This window comes from Accipiter gentilis, chromosome 10 (genome assembly GCF_929443795.1).
Source record: "Accipiter gentilis chromosome 10, bAccGen1.1, whole genome shotgun sequence".
NCBI classification, from domain to species: Eukaryota; Metazoa; Chordata; class Aves; order Accipitriformes; family Accipitridae; genus Astur; species Astur gentilis.
In genome coordinates, this window is record NC_064889.1 from 15,034,950 (window position 1) to 15,058,032 (window position 23,083).

General features: G+C 38.7%; 1 protein-coding gene across 7 annotated transcripts in view; it reads left to right on the plus strand.

The window, feature by feature from the left end:
* PDE8A (phosphodiesterase 8A) overlaps positions 1-23,083 on the plus strand; it is a 159,694-nt gene that overhangs the window by 127,076 nt on the left and 9,535 nt on the right. For 6 of the 7 annotated variants that reach the window (XM_049812540.1, XM_049812541.1, XM_049812542.1 and 3 more), the window contains 13 exons: positions 521-578; positions 2,045-2,133; positions 2,372-2,450; positions 4,084-4,221; positions 9,632-9,720; positions 10,380-10,431; positions 10,532-10,574; positions 11,508-11,585; positions 12,845-12,915; positions 13,560-13,724; positions 16,379-16,427; positions 16,687-16,822; positions 19,514-19,712. In XM_049812540.1, the coding sequence (XP_049668497.1) occupies positions 521-578; positions 2,045-2,133; positions 2,372-2,450; positions 4,084-4,221; positions 9,632-9,720; positions 10,380-10,431; positions 10,532-10,574; positions 11,508-11,585; positions 12,845-12,915; positions 13,560-13,724; positions 16,379-16,427; positions 16,687-16,822; positions 19,514-19,712 (1,246 nt within the window). The remainder of the gene's footprint in view (positions 1-520; positions 579-2,044; positions 2,134-2,371; positions 2,451-4,083; positions 4,222-9,631; positions 9,721-10,379; positions 10,432-10,531; positions 10,575-11,507; positions 11,586-12,844; positions 12,916-13,559; positions 13,725-16,378; positions 16,428-16,686; positions 16,823-19,513; positions 19,713-23,083) is intronic. The other variant, XM_049812539.1, reaches the window with a different exon arrangement.

The window sequence follows — 23,083 nt, forward strand, 5'->3', positions numbered from 1 at the left end:
AAAATTATTCAGATATCTCATTTTAGGTGTATGTCACCCCCAAGTGACTTAATAGAAGGTGCTGGGTAGACAACACTAGAAAATCCATCCTCATTCAGGCGTCTTGAGTTGCCCATGTAAGATTTAGTACACTCAGATAACAAGTCATTTCTTAAAACTTTGGCCATGTAGACTTTCAGGTGCATCTTTGACTAGGGACAGCATAAACAACAAATAATCCAGTACCAAAAAAGGAATAGTCCAAGAATCTAGCTAATTAATTTGTTTTCTTGAAGCATTAGTTTTTTGTGATAAGCAGCTTATTACATGCAAAAAGGAGAATAACATTTTGGCTTATCCCTGCCAAAGATGAAAGCTTATAAAAATAACAAAAAATATGTTTTACTCATAGATCCTATAAGGATCTAACCATATTAGCCTTTAGTGTAACTTCTGGGGTACAGGTATGTCAATGGCTTGTGAAATTGGGTCTCAGTTGATTACAGAAATAATCTCTGACTTTATCATTCTTCTTTAAAAGGCATGCCGATCGTGAAGAGTCATCAATATTGCCCCTGATCTCTGCTGGCTTCACAAGGGTATGTGTGTTTTATACTCTACTAGGTTGTTCTGACATTCAACAATTGTCATGCAAGAAACTATCCAGAAGTTTGGCTGTCAGTGACTGTTTGTGTCAGTAATCCAACTTGTAAATCTCATTCATGCTGCTTATTCTTATATATATCTATCTCCCAATTCTGAACCACCATACACCAGTGGAATTAGAATAATGCTAAGGAGGTGGACATTCTCAGAAATAATGGTGCTGAGACTTTTCTGCTTTATGCATTTAGTTCAGAGTAAGTATATGATGCTCTGCTTGAAAGGTTGACATTGACAAAATTGACTCTAGTGACTATACCAGACCCAGAGAGCAGCTCGCAATGAGCAACAGAATGTGCTGTGGGAAATCTCTATTATCAAATGCCAATTCACATCTGTAAACAGGCTTCAGACACTGTCAAGTGCTATTATGTGTTGTTTGGAGGCACCTGAAAAGTGTTACGTTGAAATCTGTTCCTTGGCAACTATTCCAATTAATCAGGAAAGGTGCTTATTATTGCGTCAGTTAAGTGGATTCCTCATTGCATTAATCTGACAATGAAACAAAAATGTGCATGATTTACAATGTGATTCAGAGTTTTTGGTTGCATGCTCACCAGATTTTTTGCTATCCCATCACAATCTATTTGCACCAGTTTGCTTACTTGTAGTAAGGTCCTAATACAGGAAGTGCTAGCCTGAAAATAACTGTACTTATATGTACAGAGTCATTCCAGTGGGCACATAAATAATCTGACACAGGTTCTGAATTACTTATGGATCAGAGCCTTGGAGATGGGACTAACGGCAAAGCGTAGAAAATTTTCTTTATCAGCCTTGATGTGGTGGCTTACCTTTGGTAATCACTCCTCCCTACCAAACTATCAATGTCTGTGGTAGTTTAGCATGAACACAGATTTAACATTCAGGCTCATACCCAGTAAATACAAGATGTTTTTAAAAAAATCAAAGATACTGAGGTTATTGCTATACAAGCCCCCAAATGAATAATTGTATCCAATAGTGGGTATATTTGTCAGGAAGTTTTGCTTTCTTCTATGTATACAAATAGGGGTATTAGCAGTTGGAAACTCATAATAATCTCAAAATTTGATGACTTGAGACACAACGTAATTTTTTCACCGTTATTGTAAATAAGTGTCATGAAAGCATATAACTTCATTAAAAGCACATCGTTTTATATATTGATCATGCTGACAATCACAGAAAATAAACAGATTGGTTGAACCTCATTGCTGTGAGGATCTGTCACCTTTTCAAAATGCAGTATCCTGAAGAATTTACTAGTCTCAGATAATCTCATGTTGCTTATGTTACAGCATGTTCATTTTTTGCATATCTACTCCTTTTTAGTTCTTTATCAAGCAAAAGAAAACAGAGCTTTATACCCTTAAGTATGGAAATGTGTATTAATGAATTATTTCTAACCTTTTATTTGCAGAGATATGTGGAAAATTCTAATATAATGGCCTGTTACAATGAGTTGATTCAGCTGGAATTCGGAGAGGTGCAGGCACAATTCAAACTAAGGTAATTTTACCAAAAACATTATCAACAAAAAAATGCCAATTCAGCCACATCCTTAAAAGAGTATTTTACTATACTGTAGTTAATTATAGAATGTCAGTTAGCTGAAGAAAATATGTTAATCATTAAAGTACAACTTTATTCAGTACAGAGTTGCAATACCTTATTGTCATATACAATAAGAATTACGTGGGTTAAATCTAATCAGATGCCTTTTTTTTTTTCTTTTTTTTTTCTCCAGGGCATGTAATTCATTATTTACAGCATTAGAGAAAAGTCAAGAAGCCATTGAGATCACAAGTGAAGACCATGTAATACAGGTTTGTTCCAGTTATTTTCATAAGTACGGATAATTGCTCTGTGGACTGACTGTATTTTATTTCATCCATGATTACATTTACTCTTTCTTACAGTACAAGAATCTAACCTAACTGAATGGTTCTAAAAAGATTGGAGTGAGTTTAGCTGTAGAGTAGAATTTTCTCCATTTAAAATATCTTGCATAAATCAGATCAATTTTAAGGGAATTTTGTGTTTCTGAATGAATAAGGATTTACTCTCATGTTTTTATTTTTTTGTAATGATTCTTTTATATCAAGAACAAATGCAGCCACTGCCTTGTATGCATTCTTTTCCAAAAATATTGTATGTTATTTTGATGCTCTTGAAAAGCAAATCTGATTGAAGTTGTCTTTAAATAAAGGTAGTACACTTCTTTTTTTTTTTTTTTTTCTTTTTTTTTTTTTGCTTAAATCTGATACTGTTTGATGTATTGAAATTCTTGGGCAAACTTTTTGAATGTAATCCTTTCTTAAAACTTTCTTTAAAAAAGGGAAAAGAGTTGTGCTTAGGTTTGTGGTCCTGAAAAACATCATCTTCATAAGGGAGTTAGTTCCATTCCTAGCTATGAATGAAGGCTGAGAGGAGAGATGTTATTATTGGTAAAGAGCTTGAGTCTAAGCTTCTGGGAGTTATAACATGCATATAAATTGTGCCCTCTTGACCCAAATCTCAACAATGGCAATTTCATTGAAGGATGTGTCTTCTTCATTGCTTTTACAAAAATAACAGAACGCATCCTGGAGTTGTTTTAAATACGTTTTTTCAGACCAAATTTTGTCCCTGTGCTGACAGTCCCAGAGCATGAGAACTGACACGTGCAGGAGGCCTGGAGCTCCAGCTGACAGGGCTTTCCCATATAGTGGGGGAATCTTTTGGAAGGAACCTTTAGGGGGGGATCTTTAGGAGCAGAGGGCATCCAGTGGTAGGCTTTTAATTTCTTTCATATTGAAACATTGTAAATTGTGAGGCTTTCACATGCTGTTATGACAGCACCTGTGTCTGTAACTCAGTGAGAGGGTGGTGAAGGTGTGGCCTATGGGCACCAGTGTTCAGCTTTGTTGGGCCAGGACCATAAAATTGCAGTGAAATGCAACATTCATTTCAGAGAGAAAGTTGCTTTATTAGATTCCACTTCCAGTCTGCTTGGCTGAGCTTTGCCTGGACAGGGGAGTAACAATTGATTTGTCAATAGATAAAGTTAATATTCCTATGGTATCCCACCATCTAATTTGTGATTTTTAGGAACACTGAGGTAGGTTTGAAGGTTTATAGGTTTGAGAACTGACAGAGCTCATTTTTCAGGAATTCGTGTTGTCTGTCTAAACTCTGCGGATATGTAATACTCAGCTGTTTCCATAATGTCCCTCTCTTTGCTCACATGCACACACTCTGCACAACTCTTCTAACATGGATATTCCTGTTTTGCTTCACAAAGAAAAAAAATGTAGGCATCTCTCTCAGGAGCAGTACTTATAGAGATTTATTTCAGTCTGGGAAAGAGATCCCTTGGTTTAGCAAATAGGAAAAAAAGGGATTCTGTTGTGCTTTAAGTGTGTGTTCTGTGAACTGTGTATACTGTTGAATGTTTTTTTATTTGTTTTTATTTCACAGTACGTCAATCCTGCTTTTGAAACAATGATGGGCTATCAAATAGGTGAACTAATAGGAAAGGAATTAACAGAAGTGCCTATAAATGAAAAAAAAGCTGATTTCCTAGATACTATTAATTCCTGCATAAAGATAGGAAAGGTAAGTAATGGCATTGCATCACTTATCATTTGCTACCTGTAAAAGTGTTTATTTTCCAGGGATGACACATGACGTAACTTGCAGTTTCACAGACACTTAGCATTTGCAGCTTTCTTACTCAAACAAGAAGAGGAAGTAAAAAAGTGCTCATTTTTTAAGGGCTTCTTTCTCTTTTCTTGCTTAGAAGAGGAACATGTTTTATGAAAACAAGTGACTTGCTGTGTTTCTTTATAATATATGCTGTATGCAGCAAAAGGTGTGGGAATACCAAAGAGAAATGGGCTTGGTGCATGTTATCCAGTGTGATGTAAATGAGAAAAGAACCATGTTGAAGTATTTCAGCATGAAATGTGGAAGTTCATCTGCAAGTTCAGAACGTAAAAATATCGGAAGACACATTTGCAATATCACTTGAGAGTGATAGGCGGTGCCATCTGCCAGTATATTTTATTCTCTAATGACATGGGAGCTGTCTAATGGATTTCCATTAGAAATGTTTTTGCACCAAGAAAGTGCATGAGGAAGTGCAGCTGCCTTCAAGGGAGGTCATTACAGGGAGACATTACTGTTTGCCTGGTAGCTCCATGATGTTCCTTTGGGACTGTTGTAGCTGTAGTGTGAGGATCCATCTAGGAGTTTTCATTTGCATTTTGACAATGAGGTGTAAATGCTTCTGATGTCATTGAACATGTCATAGTACCTTATAGGAAGAAGATCATTGGAGGTTACACAAAGAGATTTGGGAATTGGTGTGTTTGTAGATGCGTCATGGCCCATGCTCAGACCTGAGTCAGGATAGCCAGTTGGGTCATACTGACTGTTGGCGGGGAAACAGCATGTTACTGACACAGAGCAGGGAGATGCTAAAATGAATCATGGCACTCTGTGTATCTAGGCAGTGATGCAAAAGCACCGATGCAAAGTTGTGATGAGTCATACTCTGTAAATCAGGGTACTAACATAAGCATTCATCAACAAAAACTGCACTCTAGCTGGGTGCAGATTGCATGTGCATTTCAACAAGAATGTGTCACTTATTTCTACATGTATTGGCCTTTTGGAAGAGATCCCAGCAATAGACAATAGCTTGGATTATGGTGCTTCACACCTCTGTTGCCTGACCAAAATTATTTCGGTAAATTTGTGTAATACAAAACTGATGTTAGGAGGGAGTATTTGTTAAGTTATAATTCAAATACATTAGACGAGTCAAGCTTTAAATCCACAACATCAATTCTCAAGATATCAAGTGATTCATTTTTTAGTATTTTAGTGTGCTGATAAAAGTGTCTTTAATAATGGAAATATATTTTACTCTACGAATGATAGAAATCTAGCCCTAATCCATCTGCTTCCTCGCACTTATTTTACTCCTGGCTCTAGGACTTCCAACTGCGAGGGCTAATGAAATACTAGTTATTTAAACCTGTTTCTCTGGAACAGCTTAAGCTGTTTTAGGTGGATATATGCTGTTGACATGTTTTCTGTTTTTCCCTTTGGAACATTGTATAGTGTGCAATCTATGTAGCCTTACATTTACATATTAATAGAAAAATGAATTGCAAGTTAAATTCTTACAGGAAGTATTTGCAAGTAGAGGTTAACTGTGCAAAACAATCTTTGAAATACTGCAGCTTTTTGAAGGTGCTTTAGTTTGAAATAATTTGTGTCAAGATGTTACAGCATTTTCAGAGGTCCCTAACCTGCATTTGGATCATTCTAATATGGTCTGTGTGTTGTTTTCAGGCTTGTGATTTCTTTATATCCTAAATTTAAAAGACTGCTTCCCATTTCAATAGGCTATATATGGGCTACTGTAGGTTATAGCATACAAAAAAAGCCAACTGTCTACTACCATGATATTCTTCTGTCAGCAGGTTTCGCTTTTGTGTTTTGGACAAACATGGTAGTATAACAAAAATAATAGAAAGCAAGATTTTCTTATCTTTAGAAAAACGTAAGCTGTATAAAATCTACCTCTGGTCTTTAAATGGAATTTAGGAAGATGAACTCTTGCAGCATTTCCCCTCTTGTGCTGACAAACATAGCACTGTGAGCAAGTTCAGTATATCCAAACAAAAGTTCATAGGCATTATACACAAAAATTACTAATTGCATGGTACATAGAGATTCTTGGGTTAGGATGTTGTTTCTCTTAGCAGAAAAAAAAAAATAATCTCTGGAAGTTCATTTTTTCTTACTACAGCTGGCTGTAATTTGCAAGAAGCCAGCGTTATTGAAAGGCATTTTCAACCATCCATACTTGAGGAGTTAAAAAACAAGTTGTACTTTCTTCATTCTTCTGCTTCATGATTCAAATTACATCTATTAAGATGAAATGTGCAATTCTGACTAGAATTCTTACTGCCTCTGATCTCTGCAGTTTTACACAAAGCTCTTTATCTTAGTTTCGCTTTTTCTGAAGTGAGATGGATAGCTATCAATAAATCAGACAAGACATGCAATTCCTCTCACTCCTTGGGAATTATTTGCAAGATAGCTATCTTTACAGAGGGGGTGAGAGAGCGATCATGCTCTATGAAAAAGGTCTATGGCAATTCCTTCCTAACTCGGCCTTACTTTCTGTGAGATTGTTTTCATGACATCTTGTGTTCATTTTGGTTTGTTCTGTTTTCTGCAAGTAGCTTGCTGAACTTCGCTGTCTCATGCAAGAAGCCCCAGTCTAAACGGAAGGCTGAACTAGAGGATTACTTACTATGAATGTATGACTGCTCAGTGGGTAGATGCATGCCATGGCCTTCTTAATGAAGTTTGAAACCTCAGTGTTGATTTACTCTATAAAAGATGAAACATTTTTTTTACTGTGTATGGTTTTTACTCTGCATTCGATCCTAGCACACCAGGCCGTGCAGAAGTGACTGATCGCTGTACTTGTGTGCCTGTAATGTAGACATAACGATGAGCTTGACTGACAGCACATCTTGTGAAGTAGCTCTTCTCTGTTGGATTGCTGACAGAGGCTCTGTGAGAGAGCATATGGTGTTCTTAAAATATGTTTAAGTAACATCCCTGGGAGAACTTTTCCTACCAGCAGGAGTTTGGCTTGGACCTCCTATTTCTCAGAATTCTGCTGACCTTTTCCTTCACATATTTCCTGCGACAGTTTCACAGGTTTTAGAAATTCACAAGTTGAAAAATTGATCTGTTGATTAAGAAGAACACATTAGTGAATAACCTGTCTTGAAAAGGATGCACTTTCAATGTGGGAATTACCCAATCTGTACCTTATGACTTCACCCCTTTGTGCATATTCCAGGTTTATTACCTGGGTTAGAGATCGATTACTCATCTCTGCCTCATCCTGTTTGTCAGGAAACTATTGATATGCATACTTTTAATTATAAGAGCATTGAATTTTGTGATGTTTTCTTTATCTTCATTAGTATTCCTCATGCAGCTCACAGGAGAAGATACTATGCTCACTTCAAAATTTGTTATGCGCAGTTCTTTTCTCTGACAGATCCTCAGAAAAACCTTTCATATATTTTTCTGCACAGCCTGTCACCATGCAGCTCTCTGTGGGCTGGAATCTTTATTTGCTGGCTCCATCAATGTAAATGCAAAACTGTTCTTTCGGTACCTGTGCTCTGGCCTGCTTGACTGTGAGATCTGTCAGTCTAACATAAATAAATGTATCATCTGCCTCATGAAGGTATTTTCACATATGTTTGTAAGATCTGATCTACAGTCTGTTGAATTCAACCGAAAGACAGCAATTGGCATGGGTAGTTTGTATTAAGTGAATATGCAATATGGCATCAATTATTTATTAATCACTTGGTATTTATTAGATGCTCAGCTCAAAATATGCATCTGCTAAAAAAGACCACAAACAACTATTCTAGTGATGGAAACGTGTAGGCAAGATTGTAAATTTTGTCAGCTGCCAGGTTACAAAAGACTGGCTCTGTTGGAATGTTACTGGCTGCTGCCAGAAATGAAAGGGGGAGACCCAGAGTTCCCAAATTTTGCTTTTCCTGAGTTTTGGTAAATAGCTCTGTGAGGGGGCAACTCTAGTCCAGGCACCACACACAAGGGTAGACCCTGGGAGGTCCGTCAGTTTTGTGGTATATGTCTTTGCTGTGGTACTTGTAGCACAGTTTGAGAAGCAGCAGCAGCATGGTGAGGAAATTGGGAGGGAGCAACAGGTAGGGGGGCCCATGCCCTGGCATGTGCTGAAGCTGCATTTAGCTGTGTCCGCATGCATCAGCACGGGAGCTGTCCTGCTTCACAGCGTGGGTGTGAGCTCCACTGGAGGTGGTTTGGGGCTGGGTGTTAGACCGTGGTGGTGCCTTCTGGTTTTAAAGTCTCTGCATAACAAAAGTGATTGTTTTAACAGTATTTCATTTTAAGCATGTCTTAAACAAGGGAGAAGGGACATTTCCTGAGTCTTATTGAAAGAAAAAATGAGGCTCTGCACTAGAAAGAAATGTCTCATTTCCAGAGGAAAAAAAAGACTTCTCACTGCAAAATGAAAAATTCCTTTCCACCCTGTCTTTTTTTTCCCATTTATGAATTTTATCAAAACCCAATGATACTGGTAGTGACAATGTGATACTTCAAAAATTGTCTACTTGAATGTGATCCTGAAACCAGAGTGCCTTTAGAAGGGACATCAGCAGATGGGAGGCAGAATCCGGTAGCTATTCTGCTAGGCTCTCTTTTGCTTTAAAAAAGCCAGGATAAATCTCTGCTGCTTTTTGAGACTGAACTGACAGTGTGGAAAGTAAATGTGCTAGGATACCAAAGCGCTTTTAGTCACAGATATATTTAATGTTAACCAGAGATAAGACTTCCCAACTCTGCAGGAGAGACAGTGCAGTCCAGAAGTGAAGGTGGACAGATCAGCGTAATGGTTTCTCACTGACCTTCCTGTCCAGGGAGGAGTCAGTGCAGTCAGGGAGGAAGTCAGGCAGGTCAGCATAGTAGTCCCAGTGTTGTGGTGGGTGGTCCTGGGGCAGCGCAGGGGGCTCCCCCACTGTTAGAGCCTGCAGGCGCTCCTGGAGCCTCTGGGGGACTCTTGCTCCAGGGGCTGGTCTGAGCTCTCACTCTTGCAAGGGTCTTTGATAGGTCTTCTCCCCCCAGTGACTCCCAACACCATTGAGGTAGGACTGGGAAGAGAATATGTGGTTCTGATTCCCACAGCACCTGAGGTTTGGCTGTTGCCATCAGGGCACTCACAGGCTGCCCCTCTGGAAGTTCTCAGTGCTTTGGCAGCAACACAGTGACCTACAGGTTAGTTACAGGGGAGAAATTTGAGTGTAAGCACAGTTTAACCAGTCCTGACTGGTTTTGTATTGTAAGACAGCTTTCAATGAAAAAAGGTATGAAGCTTCAGCTTCTCTTGCTGTTTTGTCTGAACTTCCTTCCACTTGAATTCCTTTTTCAGGAATGGCAAGGAATGTACTATACGAAAAAGAAAAATGGAGATAGCATACAACAAAATGTGAAGATACTACCTGTTGTTGGACAGGGAGGGTAAGTATGAAAGCTAAAGCTATGATTTAGGTCTGAATCAAGGCTCAGTTTAGAGTTCAGTTGCTTTCAGCAGACATTGGATTGTCCTGAGTATAAAGGAAACTTATGCAAGGAAGGGAGCCTGAGACCTCTGCATTTAATTCCTTGGGGCAAAATCAACTTTACATGCTGTGTGCAGGGACAGTATGATTCTCCCAGTTCTCCCCAAAAAGGAGCCAAAGATCCAGATGTGCTCACTTGTGACTCTTACTCTTCTAATACTCCCTGAAGTGCAAGTGCACTCTTAGCTCTTTCTGTGCATTGTGTTGGGACCACCAGGACCTATGTCCTGTTCCACTGTGCACCTGTACTGTGTCCCTCTGTGCTCTGCTACTCAAGGCTGTTGCTGAGTGTCTTTATGTGATTAGGTCACTGTGTGCTTTGATCCTGGTCAAAATTCAAAGGAGAGAGAGAGAGGAGACAATCTTTGCAAAAGATGCTTCCATTTTGTATGCCCTATCATGTGCAGAACTGTGGGGTTTTTTCCATTCTCAGTTGAGCCTTCCTGCCAGAACAGGATTTGTCCTATATTAATTCGTTGCTCTTACCCATTTTGTGTATCAGCAGTGAATTAGAGCTGAGGTTTGGATGGGAATTAACACGCTGTTTTTTGCCTACAGAAAGATTAGACACTATGTGTCAATTAGTAGACTGTGCAATGACAACAATAAGGTAAGTGAAAATAGTGCTATGCTTGCTTTAGTTTGAGCCCTAAATATTACAAAATAATGGGAAGGTTCTGACTAACTGGATTTCTCATACTAAATTGTAGGCGGAGAAGACATGTGAACGTGTTCAGGCTGAATCTCAGACAGGTATGACACATCTCTTCTGTCCTAATAAGTGGAGAACATACCTGGGGAAAGAGTAAAGCCTGTTAGTGATCTGACTGAAAACCACAGTTGCACAGGACAGCCTGAACAGTACTATTTAGTTAGCGATAAGCTGTGAATCCAGCTCAAAAAGCAAGAAAATCAATACAAGCCCTCTCTACCTGCCTCATTTGTTTTAGAAGTGATATAAAGCAACCCACCCTTGAAAATGCAGTAGTAGGGCCTCAAGTTGATATTGTGACACTGAATCCAGCAATATCACATTTCAGGTGTAGGCAGTGGATCCCTGTGACAAAATTAGAAATAAGAAGGTTGCTGTCTAGTTGTCCTGTTGCTGTGGCTGGTCTATAGCTAGTGGCACGTATGTTTGCGTTGCTTTTAACTGTATTGTGCGGTATTTGCATGTGGGTGGAAATGAGGATGACCAACACTACCATTCACCCTCATACCACATGTCAACACTGCAATTAAGACATCCTTGGCATCCATGCTGCAGGTACTTGTTGTATCTGTCGGAGTCTGTAAGGGACCTAGGATACATTGCCTAGTTTGCTAGCATGTAGTTTACTTTGGTCCACCAGTTCTTTGTGGCAGTTGTTACTTGAGTGAACTCAGGTGTGTTGCACAAGTTGTATTCACAACTACAATTGTGTCACTGTGCCAAGAGAGAAACTTTTCCCTCCACACTGTTAGATCCCTTCTGCAAAAACACTTAGGTGTGTTCTGCCAGAGAGCATGACTGGGTTCATGACAGTGTAATTGGGCGAGAGTTTAAAAAGGAGCTTTCATTGGCTCTCGTCTGCTGAAGCATTGTGGTGTCACTCAGCTGCTATCAGGATTTCACTGAGTTTCAGTTCCTTTAACATACATCTTAGGCACAACTTAATGTCATTCTACATGTCATTTTCTCCACAGATATTCAGACTGGCAGACACAAAGACAGGAGGAAAGGATCACTAGATGTCAGATCCACAACATCAAGAGGGAGTGATGGTATGTTAACAAATAGATTTTTCTGATTTCTATATATATTCAGATTTTTATGTGCATACATACACATACAAATATAGGTAACTGTGTATGTGTGTATATATACACAAACACACACATGAATAAAATAGCAAGTTATCAATTCACAAACAACTTTACATTTGTCACATAGTCCCATTTTCTTATCTTGAACTACTTTGAGTCTTTTTTTGAACCAGTGGAGAATGGAAGGCTATTGTCTACTATCCTGCCTGGAAGACCTCATGAGATTCAACACAGATACTTTCAAGTACAAATGGCAAACTCTAAACCTAACAAATTATTACATTTCTTACCTCTTCTCTCATGATAAAAATATGAAGATAATTTTTTTCCGAATTTTGTTTTCTTTTCACTTTGTTGTATTTTGCTCTATTAGATCACCCCAAACTTGATAGATGAGTCACATATTCAAAACTGTTGCTGATTCTTACATGATTTTGTTAAAGCATACATCATTACAGTCTAGGCAGCATACACTAGTGAAACATGGAAGTGAGTCTGTGGCAGTGAGAATACAATCATGCTCCAGTATAGCAAAAATGGCATTGATTCTTCTTAAGAGCTGCTCAGCACAAAGAGTAACAGAGATGTATCTGCATTTTATAGGTAGCACAACATCATTATCCAGAAAAATCCCATCTTGGCCTTTTCTCTACAGAACCAAAATTTCTAACTGATCTACAACATTTGTTTTTCAATTTCCCATGAATAATAGGCCAGAACCTCTGCTGTTCTAATTTGGCATAGCTGTCTTCACTTCAAAGGAGCTTCACGGATTTACCTCAGCTTGGAAGCTGAATCATTATGACTTGTCAAGTTGCATCAGGCAGCACAAGTACATGTATCCCGTAATAACCTAAGTACAATAGTTACCTACCTGTGCCTGCCAGTTTATACTCACACACACCTGTATAGTCTTTTAACTGAGTTTTTAACTGATTATTTTAATTAGTTAAAATAAATAACCAAAGGCCATGATTTTGCGAGGCTGTTACAGCTACTTATCTCTAATCAGGGATATCAGTGGTTCAGCAAGCATCTCTTTGCATTTGTGTGTCCCCAGCATAACAAGCATGTGTACACATTTTGCAATAGATTGTCTCTGAAGGGCACAGCAGGGTAAGCAGTTCAGAAAATGAATCAAGATTTCTTGGCTGATTCCCCCTGTCATGCCTTGTTGCTGAAATCAAGATACAAATTCTGCTTTATTTTCCACACAGGCAGCTCACAAAGGCGGCACTCTTCTATGGCCAGGATACATTCCATGACTATTGAAGCACCCATCACCAAGGTAATGTGCACTGTCACTAGCTGTTGTCAGTTGTGCTGTACTGAAATACTGGGGCACAAGGCTCCAGTAAAGCATCCACACTGAGGAGCAAGGCAGTGCTGGCCTCTGGTGCAACGTCTTCCCCTGTTCTACTTGCCCACTGGTGGCACTTCAAAAAGCTAGATGCTCTGAACAAAGTTCTCCCAAGCCTGCTTAGTAGAGTGCCCTCCATGAGGTCATTGCATGACCCTTTTTAAGGACTTTTGCCTATGTGAAGGAGGGACTGGAGTTCCTCCTTCTTACTTATGAATTGCAAACTGCTTTCTGAAACTACTCAAGGATTTGGCAAAAATCAGCTCTTTAATAAACTGAGAGAGGCAAATGGGAGAAGGTTATATTAAATCCATTCAGAGACTTTTTGAGGCTGTGCCTTGAACGGGAAAGTCATTAATAAGACTGCTGTCTTTAAGGCCACGATCTTGTTCCCAGAGTCAGTAGCAAAACATCAGTGTTTTATCAACATCCCTTTCATTTTGATTCTCCCACATGTGGATTAAAGTTGTAGATCTCGTTTATTTGCTATGAGTTTTCCATAGGAATTGATGAGTGTCTCTGTTCTTTCTAAAATCACTTCTAAATTCAAAACATGTCTAATGCTAAACTAGGTAATAAACATCATCAATGCTGCACAAGAAAGCAGTCCCATGCCAGTTGCAGAAGCTTTAGACCGGGTTTTGGAGATTTTAAGAACCACTGAATTGTACTCTCCACAACTGGGAACAAAAGATGAGGATCCACATACAAGTGACCTCGTTGGAGGGTTAATGACAGTAAGTACATACTGCCACAAACAGCTATTGATTAATGTTCCACTGCCTGATTTTCCCAGTTACTCGATCTTTATCATCTGGCATGTGCTTTGCCTCTACAATGGCAAATTTTCAGGAAAAAACTGCACATGTCTTTTTGTGGATTCCCCCCCACCCTCACCCATTAATAATGTAGCTCTGAAAATGGGAAGAAAATTGCCCAGTCCCTTTGAAGCATTAGTTTTGCTAGAAGTAGAGAGGAAAACCAATTCTTTTTTCATTGTGATTCATTTTAGAAAGGTATAGATGGGAGAGGAAGAAAGGAAGATAGATAGACACTTGCATTTATTAATTAGGATTAGAATGGCATGTTTGGGGGGCTTTTCAGTGTATAGAAAGGATGTGTTTTCAAAATAACGCAAAATATGTATTTTTATTGCTATTTCTTGGATTAAATTTGTACCAGTAGAGACTTGTAGAAAGATCAGAGTGCTTTGAGCTAGAAACATGAATGTTCACGTATTAAAACAAAATCACGCTCCACAGAACTCATAATTTAAATAAATAAGGCAAGAAAAAGACTGAAGAAGGCATGTATTATGTTGTTATGTTATGAAAATAGGAATGGGGGCATTGGAAAAAGAAGTGTTATACCCAAAGTTGAACAAAGGGCACGTAGCAAAGCAAGAATTGAACCCAAACCTTCAGAGCCTGGGGTCTGGCCCTCCTGATAATAACTAGATGAATTTGGATGAATGTTACCTGTGCCTTAAGGATATGTGTTCCCATTAGTCTGTAGGTTGCATATAAAAGGCTACCTCAGGAAAAAAATTGACAGTGTGTTGGATGCAAAAAGGCTCACGAGATGTGAGCTTTTCAGAGATGTCTCTGGACTATTATAATTTCATGCTGTAACTATCAAGATGCCTTTGCAGTATGTTACCAGAATTTTGAAGCAATTTACGTATATTTTTGCCTTTTAAAATATCAGAGCAAATATCTAGTCAGGAGAAACATACGAGAGACTTCAAGAATTCCAGAAGGCCTGAACGGTTCATACAGGATTGAATTTACTAACTCAGTAGCCAAAATGTATTGTTACCTTAACTATAAAAGTGTAGGAAGAATATTGATACATATCATCATTAGAGTCTCAAAGTGAATCTTTTCTCCTGCTGAATACACACAGACTATAAACTCAACTGTTTTCTCCTTTTTGTGGATTGTTGATTATTACATATATTTCTAGTTTGACTGTATTCAGTCCGTGGTCTCAGACCATGCAGGTAACAATATTGCAAAATATAAAATCCTTACTAAAAATAAAACAAAGGCTATTTTATGGAGCAATAGAAAAGCTGAGAAAATCAATTTCAGAGCATGAGGGTATATGGTACAGTATGAGTTTTAAAACTATCTGGGAGAAACATTTTCCAGCAAAAGGTCTGTTGAAAACAGAATCATATTATTCCATTTCACTTTCAGAAGTTATGTCTGAGTAGAGGAACAAGTAGTAGGTTATTGGATTTGAACTCTCAAGGAGAATTCATGATGGGAAGGGCATTTGGAGTTCAAAGATGGATTTGCCAGATACAACTACACCTGCTATTTCAACTCTTAAAAAAAAAAAGAATCTTTGATTCTAAATGATAGACAGCATCTGGTATCCTAAATATTTGTGTCCTAGCAGTGCTATTGAAGAGTCACTGAGCCAGTTATAGGAGTAGTACTCCTTTTCCTTTTAAATCGCAAAACTCCGGACTAATTTACTTACAAATGTCAAAATAAAAATGAGATATAATAATTCTTTTAAGTGCAGACATTGCATGTTCAGATATAGCATCCACATTTACTTCTGCTCTACTTTGGGTGCATAACATTGTTAGTAGGGTGCATTCAGGTTTCTTTTTTCAGTAACTTTTTTTACATCATGAGCTAAACATTAATGTGCAGTAACTAACAGCTGTATACATCAAAAGAGCAAGCAGGATTTGGGCCACAGCTTTTAGAATTATGAGCTGAAAAGTAAATATTAAATATATCATTCTGTTAGTTTTAGTCCTTTGTCTCAGTTTGCACATCTAGGCATCATGCCAGAATTAAGCCTAGGAGCCACTGAATTGGAGAACAAACAAGCATACGTTCTTCTTTGATAGAAGGGAAGCCTCAGAGTAATTTGTTGCTCTGCAATCCCAGCAATAATCACGAGATTCTTATGCTGCTGAGGTGACCTGATCTGCCAATACCAGGGGGAGGAGAGCAGAAGCATGTCTCCATTCATCCTCTCCCACCATCCACCTTTGCTCGTTGATGGGAAGTATGCAGACATACCGTGTCTGCTTTGTGGCACACATCCAGAACCTGTGTGTGTGTTGTCCAGACAAAGGTGGATGTGAGGCTGTAATTCCACACCTCCAACGGCACCTGAGAAATTTGAGTTTCTACCTATCTAAGTTCATATTGTACCCCATATCGTGCAGTTTCTCATCCATTATGAACTATTTGTAAAACAGGCAAATCTTAACAGTTCACACAAATAAGGGAGAGGTAGCTTTGATGACCGTGACAGGTTGCAGTCAGGCTTCTCTGAAGTCATTGTGCTACTATTTGGTGTCATTACCTTATAGACCTTTTGTACAATACCCTGCATTTAACTCTCAACTTTTATTGAACAGGATGGTTTACGAAGATTATCAGGGAACGAATACATATTGTCAGCAAAACGTAAGTTTTAGTTTGGTGGTTACTGAGATATTAAAACATGTTAAGAGATTTAAGAAATGGGAAATGTGATCAGATGTTCTTTTTTATAAGCATTGCTTGGTTTTGTTTTATTTTTATTTATAACCATTGCTCAGCGGCATTACTGAGCTTTATAGAAATGAGAGTTGTCAGGCATTACTACAGAAAAGAAAACATGCACATTGAGTAAATGTGTATCTCAGGGTTATTAATGGTGATCTGCAAATATATTCCTCAACAGAAACTCATCAGGTCGCTGGCAGTTTGATCTCTCCAATCTCCCTCAATGACATACCCCCACAGATAACACAAGCAATGGAAAATGAAGAACACTGGGATTTTGATATCTTTGAACTTGAGGCTGCCACCCATAAAAGGTCAGTAAACTCAAGAGCTCATAAATTGAAGTTGCTGAGAACTGACTTAAATGTCATCCTGTAATCAGCTCTTTAATTTCTCTACCTGTGCTTTTAAAATGGAATTACTTCTATTTTCAAAGTCAAATGTTTGAAATTTTCTCATTGTCATTTCTAGTTGTGTATGAACCCATTAAATATCTTCTGTTTCATCATACACTATTTCCTGCAGATTCCCAGTGGATGTAAGTGAAGATTATGTATCTTTGATATGGTATAATAACAAACCAACATAATTTTCTGTTCTTAATAATAGAGAAGTTCTACAATTCAAATTGTTTTCTTGTGGGGATTCAAATTCAAATTTTGGCCAGCTACACACAGAGTCAACATGCTGGTCTTAATTTGATCAGTTGATACAGATCATGTTTCATTTTCTCTCCATGTAATTGGGTAATTTTTATTCCTATACAGTTCAAATACAGCTTTTCAGCAGAATTCCCATTGCCTTTCTCTGGGATTAGAGGAAGGTCTTTATTCTAAAATCTTGGCAGGCTACATTTTATGTGTAAGATTAACTGAAGAATATTTACTGATAAAATGTAGGGCATACCAATTTCCACCACAGAACTTTTCAAAAGAGATCAGCAGTTTCAATAGACTCTACTTCATTAGTAGAAAATGCTCCCACTAAGACTGTAAATTGATCTTTCTTTTTAAATGCTTGTTTTTATTTTCTGATGCTTATCAAAAGTTCTCCTTTAGGTCTAGTTTCATGTATCATGCTTTGTCTTAGCTTAAAGCTTCTATAAGACAGTAATTTGGAAGCTAGTTCCTGCAATGAATTGACTATCTTAAACCCTTGTCAAAACACTAGATCTGTAAGAGCTTTGAAAGGTATTCAAAAACAATGTCTAAGAAGGATATCAGGCATTTAGTTAACATACACACACTTCATTTTTAGACCATGGTTTTATGAGCCAAAAGAGTGGAAAAATAATCAGTTTTTTATTCTTCTTTAAAGTGATTTTATTGTAAGTGAAGAAATTTACATCCAGTTACTTTAGGCTTTTTTTGCTTTGCTACATTTCCATTTCTAATGAAGTGTTATAGATACAGTAATTAAAAAAAAAAAAAAGTAAAAATGTAGTCACTCTGTGTGATTTACAACATTTAATATGCACATTGCAGTAACTTAAGACTTAATTATCCTAGCCAACATGCATGAGATCACCAGATAGGTTTCTCTGTTCTTAGTGATTTGGAGAGACCACAGAGGGACAAAGGAGGTACTTTGTTGCCTGTCCTCTTACTAACGGAATTATAATTATGACTGATTTCTGCTGTGTTTAAATAAAGGCAATTCATTTATTCAGAGAATTAAAGTGATCTTCAATGAATCACAAGTATGAATATGTTATTAGTATTTTCTTCAAGTCCAAGCAGACATGTGGTAGTAAAGCGAAGATAATTCATTAAATCTAAGCTTTAGTGCATTACAGTTCGCAGACACAGAAACCTGGAGAGACCTTTGTCTGATGGTGCTATGTGGGGGGGATTAAGGGGGATTTAACTTTAGTATATTATGCTTCTAGTATATGACACAGCATTATTGAGTGGTTTTGCCGGAAGAAGTACATCCAGCTCTAAAGTACCTCAGCAACTCTAAATGACCTCACCTCACCTGTCAGGTGCAGCTAAAAATCAGAGTGCTCGATGCATCTAGAATCAAGCAGCAAAGTGAGATTCCAAAATAAGGGTTTAAGATCTATTTTTAAGAATCTGTTTTTGAAAATATTTACCATTATACCTGTTCTTCTTAAGCAAAAAAATGTATTGGACAAGAAAACAGTGATATTAACTGGGTCTGGAAAAAGGCTAGTGAACTAAAACTTGGTTTACTTTTTTTTTCATTTGCTCTATTAAACATATTGCACTTTCACAGCTTTCAGATTAGAAATATTCTGTACTGCTGTTCTGATCTTCATTCACCTGCCAGTCATTTGGGTTTAAATTGTGCAGTTTGGCCTGGGAGCAGCAAGAGTACTGGAATACAGTGATGTTGGCTGGTTTTGGAGACAGGTGTCTGACTGGGGTAGCCTGAAGGTTCATCTGGCCCTTATAGTCTTCTAGAAATGGCATACTCTGGCCTGGTCATTTGCTTCCAGAATACCTCCATCTCTCATCCTCCCTTGCATGCAAAGTTAGTAAGCAATGGAAGCCTGCAAGGGTGGGCATAAAAGAAATGGAGCAGATCTGCAGTGCAGAAAGAATAGTGATTGCAGCATTGTATAGTATAGATATAATTAATCTAACTGTAAACAAGCTAGTTTAGGACTCTATGGCAGCAGCAAGATTACCTCCCTCCTCTTATGCACAGAGTTTAGTACTTGCTAATTAGTCTCATTTTGACTGCAGTCTGCCAACATAGACTCCCCAAGCCTCAAAATACTGCTACATGTAGCACAGCAGCAATATAGAGCCTTTTTAATATTCCTGGGAGTGTCAGGAACTGGCATGATTCTAAGAGTGTGCACGTGATGGGTAGGCAGAATATTTCTACAGGTCTGGATTGTAATTATGTAACAAGTCCTTATACCTAATCTGATGTGTCATTGGTTAAAAATGCTGTATAGATTCATACGATTTATGCTGTGTAATATTCTTTCAACCTTATTTGTTTCAAAATTTTGTGTTTATTTTTCTCCACAGGCCTTTGGTTTATCTGGGTCTCAAAATATTTGCTCGCTTTGGAATCTGTGAATTCCTAAACTGTTCAGAATCAACCCTGAGGTCATGGTTACAAGTTATTGAAGCTAACTACCATTCTTCCAACTCCTACCATAATTCTACTCATTCAGCAGATGTACTACATGCCACTGCTTATTTCTTGTCTAAAGAAAGAGTAAAGGTAAGTCCACATTTATAAGAAGCAGTGTAGGTGGGAAGTACAGGTATGTTCAAAGGAAGATTGCACAAAAAAAGATGCCGAGAGCCAAATGTCTACCTAGTGCCAACCAGTTTGTTAACTCTGAGGTCTAAGAACTGGGCTGCTTTAAATGAGTTCTAGGATTGTCTTACAGTATATGTGGAAGGATGGATACTAATATTACAGGAATTGAGCTACTCTTGATGGGAGAATAAGAAAACCTCCTTTTAAAACAAAACTTCTTTGTATAGTTAAACTTTCTCAGATAGTTGAGCTAATGACACAATTATTTTTGTGACAGTATATGCCAAATCCAGATTTAATGTAATAAATCACCATCTCTTATGCCTTGTGATGGTCATTTTGCAGAAGACTCCCGGGACAATATAGGCCATAAAATAGGTTAAGTGTTTCGAAAGCTATATCACCCCCTGGACAAGACACCCTGAGGCTCAAAGAGATGGCATTGGAGGAGAGTATTCAAAAAGATTACTTGTCACAGTTCCTTGTACCATAACACCCACTGGCGTATTAGAGCCACTGACAACCAGAATAAATCAGAGCAACCTTTGTTCTCACCTGCCCAGAGGGCAGACTGGAGAAGGGGAGTTAAAACAGTGCTTGCATGTGTATGCAGTGGAGTGGCAGTACGTATTTCTGAGTTGCATTTTTGGATAGAAATTCCTACCCTGAATTGGCCTGCCTAAGGATAGTGCTAGTGATGGGCACCTGGCTGAGACATCTGTGACTGTAAACAAGCTTCTGACAGCTCATTAACTGTAGTAAGTCCCTTAACCTGGAGCTGCAGCTCATTAGTGTGCTCTCCAGAGGCTGACTTACAAATACTATATGCCAAGTGGGAATAGAACTTCACTGGATATTATCAGCCCCTGATTTGCCAGAGGTTTAGCTGGTCTTCCCAAGAATATCTATGAAAAACAGACAAGATCTGGACTCACTTTAGTGCCACAGAAGCATGACTGCTTCCTCCTTTTCCAGAATGTTATTTCCATTCCCCTGTAGACATAGGAAGAGAAAAAAAATGTTGCAGCAGGAGCAGAATCAAAGTTCAAAATTCTCTAATCTTTTCAAAGTTACAGCCCAGCTGCTTTTGCGTTGTCGAGCGTTCGACTTAACCTAAATGCAGAAGGCCAGATACTGCCACTCAAATTCACACTGAGATTGTTTTCAGTAAATTGAACTCGGTTCTTGCCTGGGAAAATTTTCTTGCTCCCAAATTGGAGCAGTATTCTCAGAATCATTTCCACTTGTGTGACACAGGAGTTAAGATGACAAAGTTAGAACACTTGACCTGAAGTTGGGGGTGAAGGTGCTCTAAATCCCTGCAAAGTTTGTTATGTCAGACTCAGGAAATAGGGGTCAGATACACTGCTGTGGTCCTACAAGTCAAGTATTCTCCAGTTTCTGGCCACTTCCCATCCGCACAGGTCTTTCTCAGCCAGACTGAGCACTGGTCACTGTGTCCCTCTGAGGACAGCCTGTTCTAAAAATCTCTCTTCTAACTTCATACCACAAAAATAGAATCCCATGAGCAGTAGCTGAGAGAAAGAAGGAAGAAGCTAACACGCAGCAAATTGTATTTCAGACAATGCTAACTATGTAACTAGAGTAGAAATAATTCTTTGCCTTTTCTTGTACTCCACAAGACCTTCCTGACAGTCCTCAGTGAATATCCTAGCTCCATCATAGTCAAGTCACTGCATTAATTTCAGGAGGTGTAAAGTGGGGTAGGGGCTGTCTTTTCACCTACCAAGTCTAACCATTCAGAATGGTACTGGCAAAGCCAGTAGAGAATTTAGACCTTAAATTCAAGCTAATTTGAATGGAAATTATCTGCCCTGCTCCCAGATTCAACTGAGAACATTTCTGCTCTTGTGTCTCTTTCATTATATTAAGATTTCTGACATAATTGTTTTGTAACTGTGATCCTTCACAAAAAGCCAGCACAAACAGCATAAAGGCTAGTTTCCAAACTCATACAATACATTTCTGAGATACTTCGTTCTTTTTCTGCTTTATGCTATTAATACAGTATTAAAACTTATGTATAAAACCTTAAAAGTCAAATAGTTTGTATTTCATTAGACATATTATAATTAGACATAAAGCAATGACCAATGTAAGTAGACATGAAGCATGGAATCAAGCATGCTAAGAGAATGAGAATCTGATACAGAAAGTAGAGAACAGTGTGTCGTGTAATTTTTCCATGGATGTAAACCATCAAGTATTCTTCGTAGAATTCATATTAGTTGTAGCCCCAGGACATTGTTGTTATAGAACTGGATATATGGGAAACATTCCTTACAACTGTAAACCTAGCCAGCACGTAAGTGAAATGTGATTAGGACACATTAAGTTTACAAAAGAAATGAAGGGGTCTGGTGGAAAGAGAGTAATTTTTAGCAGTGTTGGTCTTTTTTCCAAGCCAAATACCCTAACTCCAAGTGAAGGTGGTCTCTGTGTTGTTAGAAAACACAAACTAATTTATTACTTTGCATTTCTTTAATTTGATGTGCTTTGTCAAAGGTGTGGCTTGAGCAAAATTCAAGAGGCACAAAATGGCCAAAAAAGTCATGCAGTGTTCAGTGAAGCTTATAATGAATTTTCCATTGCTCTGTCTAGAACATCTGACCCTTACTGATCTGCAGAGTCCTGGTTTTTATTCCTCAGCAACTTGGCTTAATCTTATGGACAGAGTAGGGTTTCTAATGAGTCTGCCGGAGCTGTTTAACATCTTTGTTGGCAACACGGACAGTGGGATTGAGTGCACCCTCAGCAAGTTTGCCGACGACACCAAGCTGTGTGGTGCGGTCGACACGCTGGAGGGAAGGGATGCCATCCAGAGGGACCTTGACAGGCTGGAGAGGTGGGCCCGGGTGAACCTCATGAAGTTCAACAAGGCCAAGTGCAAGGTCCTGCACATGGGTCAGGGCAATCCCAAGCACAAATACAGGCTGGGTGATGAGTGGATTGAGAACAGCCCTGGGGAGAAGGTCTTGGGGGTGTTGGTTGACAAGAAGGTCAACATGACCCAGTAATGTGTGCTTGCAGCCCAGAAAGCCAACCGTATCCTGGGCTGCATCAAAAAAAAGCATAACCAGCAGGTCAAGGGAGGTGATTCTCCCCCTTTACTCCATTCTTGTGAGACCCCACCTGGAGTACTGCGTTCAGCTCTGGGGCCCCCAACATAAGAAGGACATGGACCTGTTGGGGCGAGTCCAGAGGAGGGCCACGAAGATGATCAGAGGGCTGGAGCACCTCTGCTATGAAAACAGGCTGAGAGAGTTGGGGCTGTTCAGCCTGGAGAAGAGAAGGCTCCAGGGAGACCT